The sequence below is a fragment of the Rhagoletis zephyria genome, unplaced genomic scaffold, assembly GCF_001687245.7.
Source record: "Rhagoletis zephyria isolate East Lansing unplaced genomic scaffold, Rhagoletis_zephyria_1.1 Rzeph_scaffold_02800, whole genome shotgun sequence".
NCBI classification, from domain to species: Eukaryota; Metazoa; Arthropoda; class Insecta; order Diptera; family Tephritidae; genus Rhagoletis; species Rhagoletis zephyria.
The window spans coordinates 43,229-50,805 of record NW_016159884.1 but is presented as its reverse complement, the minus strand read 5'-3'; the positions used below and the strand labels follow the sequence as shown (position 1 = coordinate 50,805).

General features: G+C 35.6%; 1 protein-coding gene across 1 annotated transcript; it reads right to left on the bottom strand.

The window, feature by feature from the left end:
- Positions 1–2,934: 2,934 nt before the first annotated feature.
- Positions 2,935–5,384, bottom strand: LOC108367746 (uncharacterized). Its single transcript, XM_017622439.1, has 2 exons — positions 3,194–5,384; positions 2,935–3,103 (listed from the first exon to the last, which is right to left on the bottom strand). Exons 1-2 carry the CDS (start codon positions 4,730–4,732, stop codon positions 2,936–2,938), a joined length of 1,707 nt encoding a protein of 568 aa, XP_017477928.1. The 5' UTR covers positions 4,733–5,384; the 3' UTR covers position 2,935.
- Positions 5,385–7,577: the final 2,193 nt, after the last annotated feature.

The following is a 7,577-nucleotide window of genomic DNA, read 5'->3' as shown; positions in this document are numbered from 1 at the left end:
AAGGTTTTTGTTTGATAATGAGCTACAATTTTAAAAAAAAAATAATTAAAATTATTTAGAAAAATAAAATAAATATCGGGTGACCGTGTAATTTTGTCAAAGATGAAGACAATGATGATAAAACATTAATACACTATATAGGTCAGTTCATATTAATGAACATAAAATGAGATCACTATCGATAAAATGGAAATCCTCAAGGGAAATTTATAATTTCAACGCATGGAATTTACATACATTTTTTTACTTTCAACCCCCGAATTGCTCAATTACTTCTATTTCTGCAGGATCGCCATTAGGTAAATTGCATTTCCAAAGATTTTTTCAAAATAAATAGCGATGAGGGATATTTCACCCGCCGGTGATAAGAAATCGCAATAACCGTAACGCACATCACTAATATTACTGTTCACAATCACGTTTACATTCAAAATTACAATTCATAATTTGCTTTTGTAGCAGCTATGAAATATAGGTATATCAATTTTCTTAAATGTAAACGGATTAAGAATCAAAGTGATAGAAGAGATTTGAGCGTTTGGTACAAAAAGTATTTTTGATGTTGAAATTGTACTTAAAATCGGTAAATTATACTTTTGTACATTTTAAAATTAATTGTACTGAAAAAAGTACAATTGTACTTAAAATATCAACACTGTTTCACTGGAGCTGTACTTGCTGCAGCGATGCCAGATTTGAGCGTACCCAAATTTTTACCGATAATAACTCAAGCGAGGGATTTGGGTATTGGGCATTTTACAAGCCTATTAGGAAGTATACATATCTGTGTTCGTATAGAATAGTAGCTTATGTCGGAAGACTGGCTTTAGTATAATGAACCATTCCCAGCGTACGATTGCGAAACACTCACTGGCGCCGAGTCGTTGAAGAACTCTTGGAAAATAAACGTAACAGACGGTAATGTTAATGGCGATGCTAGCAAGTCAATATTCGTATAAAGTTTCATAAAAAAATTCCTTGTGGTTTAAAGAATATAGGAAATGGTACATTTTACTAAAGTCAGCCTCCCGACATAAGCTACTATTTCATACGAACACAAATATATTCGTCTACAAATAATGTTTATTATTTTAATTAAGTCCTAGGATAAGTTTGTGAATCTTATCAGTGTTCTATGTAAGAACCAAAAATCAATACCCTCGCCAATTAGAAGTTTTGCTTTAAAAGAAAAATATACATAGCGCATTTACTCAATACTTGGTCTGGCATCACTGTTTGAGCATTGATGTGCTCAGCTCACTGTTGCCAAGTCCGTGCATTTTGCACTAAATTTAGTGCTTTTGGTAAACCAAAAAGCCAAAATAATTGGAATTCAATGCTTGGTGCTTTTATTTAGTGATGCTTTTTTAATTTAAGCACACCGAATGCATAGGTACATATGTATGTATGTATACACTATACACTAATATTCTACATTAAGATGGAATTCATTTACTGAATAAAATGTGAGGAATAGGTAAATTAAATATGTTTTGCGTTGTTATAAATGTATTGAAATTAATTAGTTAATAAAAACGTGAGGAAATGGATTTGTATATACACTTTTTACTGAATCAAAAAAATTATTAAACACGATAATAAAAACTTGGCGCTTTTGTTTTGGAAAAATTGGCTTTTTCTGGTGGCCTGATGCCACACTGGCTCAGTTGTCGCAAAAGTACACATGCATACACGCCTTTTTACTTGAAATAAGTGTGTAGTGGTTAATATGAATACGATGCCATCTCCGTACAGTTCACTTCACCTCGCCTAGCACGCTCGCGTGCGCGCAGTTTGCCCGCGACGTCGACTGCGTGCACCTCTGCTGTGCATCCCTAGTGTAGAGTATGATCTTGTCAAAATACCAAAGTTAAAGTTAGCTACCAAAAGCAATGCATGCGGTTTTTAGAATAAAGAAATATCCAGGTTTTTTAGACCACGAAGCACCCCGATTTTCGGGGATAATTACTAGTTTACATAAACATGTTATCAACATTATTATAAAAGGCCCAAAGTGATAATTAAAAATAATAGTAATTCACAAGGGTACCATACTTAGGTACATAATTTAAAATAAAATATAAAACGTCTCCACAGATCCCAAGTCTGCTAAAAAAATTATCCAAGGTCAAAGCATACAAACATCAGTTTCTTGTATTTTTCTCGTAAGCTTAGAATCCAGCTCTCAAGAAATTTCGCTAGAAATATTTGTCCTTATTTCTGTTGCTTAAAAAGCACTGCTTTTGCTGTTAATTTTCTGGAAGAAACAATGTGTTTATGTGTTTTGTTATAGTAAGAACTATACCTTAATAATAAATTGGTGAAAAGCAATTATAATAAAAAAATTTGCATGCATTGCGAAAAATTCTCTGTGCCAATACTTTTGTCCGGCACTGTATAAATGAGAGCATGTTTTTTTGCAAGCTTTCTTGACAGCTGGAAACAGCCCTTTAAACGGTAAGTATTATCTTGAAAATAGGTAAAAGGTTGCATCTCATACAGCTGTCTACAAAAAGAATCTGTGGTTGTGACCTATGACCTTGGATGCATTTTTTTAGCAGAATTGGGGTCGGTGAGGTCTACTGATATACATACATAAGCAAACCTGTACGTAAGACTTTTTAGCACTTTTCACCTCTATGAGAATTATTGTTAACTGAAATGATTATTTTAATTGAACTGTATTTGGAACGGGAATAATGACATGTAATTTAATTATAAGCTTTTAATTAAATACGTGCTTTCAGGCTTTTTAAGCTACTCACCATTACTGAACTGATTTTGAAGTTTTTTCTCGATAACGTTTGTGGTATAAAACAAGATCCTCGTCGAATGATTTTAATTTACTTTCCAATAAAGCAGACATAAATGTATACTTATTTTCCAATTGAGTTGTCTCGTTATAAAACATGTACATATAACGCGTGCCGTTTGTTTACATGCTGCGCCAGTAGGAATTAGAATTCCGTGAGTCGTTTTTACTTTTTTCACTTCGCCTCGGAAAATCTCTAATCTCATTTCTATTGTATTCTCTTCTGTGCGAACTTTTCCGGTCGTTGCCGTCATTTCTATGTTGATCTCTTCGACTTGAAAAGTCAACGCTTTCGTTTCTATCGTATTCTCTTCTGTGCGAACTTTTCCGGTCGTTGCTGTCATTTCTATGTTGATCTCTTCGACTTGAAAAGTACACGATTTCGTTTCTATCGTATTCTCTTCTATGTGAATTTTTCCGTTCGTCTTCTTTTGTAGATAAAATTACATTGGACGAGCTTGTTGAATATGGTTGTGTGGATTCCCGAAAGGACGGCACGCCTAAAGATTGTCTAGGCTTTAAACAAGCGCTTGAATGTCCATATTTTATTGAATAATTGTTCACCTGAAGAGCCTTAACGGAAAAGGGATCAATCAGAACCAAAAGCTCCAGTATTGAACCTCTCTGTGTTCTATTAATTACGTTCCAGTCCCGTGTGCGGAGACCGTTGTTTTTCATTCCGATGGCTTCCAACAAATCGTCATTAGATAAGTTTCTCTGTTCGGGAATGTACCCCACAAAAATTTGCGATCGTGGCACTGCATCCTGATCGACGACTGCTAGAAAAGCTTCATATGGTCGCAGATGTGGAACTCTCGTTCTAAACCATTGAGCAGTTCTCATATCTGTTATCGAGTATGCGATCCACCCGGGACGAAAACTACAAGAAGCATAAAGAGACGTCAAGTCGATTCCTTCATTGTCAGCTGCTTTGGAAATAAAATGCTGTATTCCTTTTAACATTTCCGTAGGCCAAATGGTCAAGGGAAAATCCGGAGATATCACAGCTAATTTTATTCTAAGTGGGTCATCGTTCGTGTGCGGTTCTATCATTGTTCCCAAAAATGGGGTTTCCTGTCTGTAACGTATTGAAGTACTGATTTGTGGTTCAATGTGGCGTGTATTTTTACACTGTGTTTCATTTATGTTGATCTGCTGAGGATGACTTTTGTTATCACGCAATGCATTTTGTGATTGCTCATATGCTATATTTGAATTTGATGTATTGCCGGTTCCAGATGATCGGAAATTTGCTGGTGAGCTTTTGGTATTAGCTGCTCGAACTGGTCGTTTAGGGGCTTTAGGTGTAGGTTCTATTATTGTGCCACTCAGAGCAAATCTAAGTTGACGGGTTTTCACCGGACACTGACAAACAATTCTAGCCTTTTCAATATGAACGCCTTTTGAAACTAATATTCTAAAACGCTTTCGTGCACCTCCAGTGACTGTTATTTCGTCTGAGGAGGATCTAATGTCTGAAAGTTGTTCGCGGACAAATCGTTTAGCTAATGCACGATCGAAAGGTTCTTGAGATTCACCAGCTTCCCTGGCTAATGGTATGGCCTCATCCAATGGAACTCCTTGTGCGAGAATTCGTCTTAATATATCACGTTGGCGCTCAAACTGAAAGATACCATTTACATCGACTTGATTAGGGCCAGTACCTTCTTCGACCTTAACTAAACCTTTGATTTCTTGGGTTCGATCATGTTTAACTTTCCCAAAGATTTTATTACATTCTCTCACATCATGAGCCAACCTCTCCGCTTCATCACGCTTAATCCCCATAGCTTTTAGTTTTTTGTATCTGACATAACCGTTTCCTTTGAATAATTGCTTTTCAGCAGGTATATGGTGTTTTATGCGACCTTTTCCAGTGTTTGGTGTATTTTTTTTATAATTAATGTTTTTTTTAGGCATTGTTGTTCCCACGAGTGTAGGGGATATTACGTCATCCGTAGCATAGCCCCATTGTACCACGGAAAGGCTGGTTTAAACCAGAGGGCGCCAGGTATCTGGAGTCCTCCGTTCGAAGACACACTTACGTAGTGCCATTCATCCCTAGGCACGGTTCGGCTAACACCTGGGATTACGGGTTTTATCGAGTTTTCCTCTCTAGATCCGCCATATTCTGTAAAAGCAGGGACACCTCGAGCAGGATGTGACTCTTCGCCACGTATGGACGGTCTCAGGCATTGAGGAAACAGTAAACTCTAGCCTTTGGTTTTATAAAAACCTTGTCCCCATCTTTGTATTCTGTCTACAGGAATATGTATGTACATGAATACTTATATGTATGCACATATGTCATACGTTTATTTTATAGCGTGCGTTCTTAATTCACAACACAGGTCGTTTAGTTTGGAGCGATTTCTGTGAGAATAGTCTAGACATCAATACCGTCGTTTTTTGCAACCACGTTCATAGCTCAAGAGAATTTTGACAAAGTGATACAATATAATCAGTAAATTTTTCCATTCCTTCGTTCAGTACCACTTTGTATTATCGATGATTGAATTTCTGATTCTATATTGCCTGTGGTACTAAATATAGCAGTTGCAAAGCAGAAAAGGAGCAGCTCCTTATTGTATTCGGGGTTTCCATGGCACTTGTGTTGCGGTTTTANTTGACAAAGTGATACAATATAATCAGTAAATTTTTCCATTCCTTCGTTCAATACCACTTTGTATTATCGATGATTGAATTTCTGATTCTATATTGCCTGTGGAATTCACATACTACTGGTACTAAATATAGGAGTTGCAAAGCAGAAAAGGAGCAGCTCCTTATTGTATTCGGGGTTTCCATGGCACTTGTGTTGCGGTTTTCTATCTTTCGATGGTATACATATAATACTTTTCAAATTCAACCATACTGTTGAATTGTTACAGAAATATTATTGAGTGTCTGTAGTTTTGTACATTTTTATTAGGACCCTTAAATGTGATTGTGAGATCTGCTGTACGAGTTAATGAGCTCAAAAAACACTTGATGGTGCAGTATGTAGAATTGTCGTTCAATCGAACATATCGATGCGTATTAATTGTGCCTGCAATAAACATATTTATGGTTATTAAAAAAATAATGGGGCGTACTCTTGTTTTCGTTCGAGTCGAAAATCATTAAATTTTCCTATAATTTTCTACACAAAAATTTCAATTTTCGATTCGTACGAAAACAAGAATATGCCTCAATAATTAAATNATGGTGCAGTATGTAGAATTGTCGTTCAATCGAACATATCGATGCGTATTGATTGTGCCTGCAATAAACATATTTATGGTTATTAAAAAAATAATGGGGCGTACTCTTGTTTTCGTTCGAATCGAAAATCATGAAATTTTCCTATAATTTTCTACACAAAAATTTCAATTTTCGATTCGTACGAAAACAAGAATATGCCTCAATAATTAAATAAAAAATTTAGTTAACTATCTAGATTTATCTGTTTTCTAACTGTACAGGGTGCACTAGACCACCCGTCCACTCATCTAAAATTAAGGGAAGTGTTTTTGATTTAAAAATAAAATAATGGGAAAAAATATTTTTTTAAAACAAGCTTGTTAGTAATTTTCATTAGAATTTGAGTAACTCCTTTCACTATTTGGCTTTTAGTAACTGTATCGAAGGCTTAACTTTTTTTATTTTATTAATTTTAGTGCAGTTTTTACAAAACTTTCTTGCTAAAAAATCTTTTGTTAAGCTACGTCATTTTATTCTTTTGATCGTACATGTTAAATAAAAGCTTGTTTTANAAACTTTCTTGCTAAAAAATCTTTTGTTAAGCTACGTCATTTTATTCTTTAAATAAAAGCTTGTTTTAAAAAAATATTTTTTTCCATAATTTAATTTTGAACTTTTTAGCTTTATTTTATATAATCAGGACATAACTAGGGAGTTCACAAGGTGTTGTATACTGTCGTACTCTTGTATGTCATAAACTTTAAACGGCTAAAACTATATTTAAGGAATTCGCAAGCTAACATAAAAGTTTATTATGAAATTTCACACCGTTAAAAAATAGTTGGTGGTGATTTCAAGTCCTCTAAACATTTATTTAGCCATTAAAAACTTTACAACATACGACAATACGACACCTTGTGAACCGCCCAAATATTTCTATTAAAGGCTGGCTCTCCATTTATGAGCATAGTACATTTAATATAAGCTGCGTAAATCTTTTCGATCATCTGTCTAGGCTGAGCAAAACACGTTGAGTACAGGTAGCGAAAAAATTGTACGATGGAAAAAATATCGCAAAGTTGGCAACTGTTGAACAGAGCGGAACTAGTCAACTGTGCGTTTCTAGGTCAAACAGTCAACATATCTAGTATTTCCAGAATATATAGCATTCTGTGGAAACATATGTATGTAAGTTAACTACATACTGGAGGCCACCTTTAAGCTCCAGGAGACCGAGAAGGGCGATCCGGAGATTCTACCCGACCCCGAAAAGAATCCTGATCCTTGCAGTGAAGGTTCTTCAAATAAATCTGCATAAAAGCAAGGTCGCCTCTGCCGAGCTCCTCCTCAATTTAGAGAGGATCGGCTACGATGCGGCGTTAGTCCAGGAGCCATGGATAGCGTCGGGAAACGTGGTAGCTGGACTAAAGTCGCAAACTTACTATACGCACATCCCGAGTGCAACAAACAGGGTAAGAACAGCTATACTGGTAAAGAAAAGTATACACTCTTATATTGATCTTAATTTCTCTTCAGATGATCTGACGGTGGTAGCTGTGAAGGATGGCAAGGATGACACAAT

Excerpts from the sequence above, each read along its gene's own strand:
- LOC108367746 (XM_017622439.1), bottom strand. The coding sequence starts at position 4,732 with ATGCCTAAAAAAAACATTAATTATAAAAAAAATACACCAAACACTGGA. Across the intron at positions 3,104-3,193 it reads GAGAATACGATAGAAACGAA|AGCGTTGACTTTTCAAGTCG; the intron begins ATCGTGTACTTT and ends GATAGAAACGAA.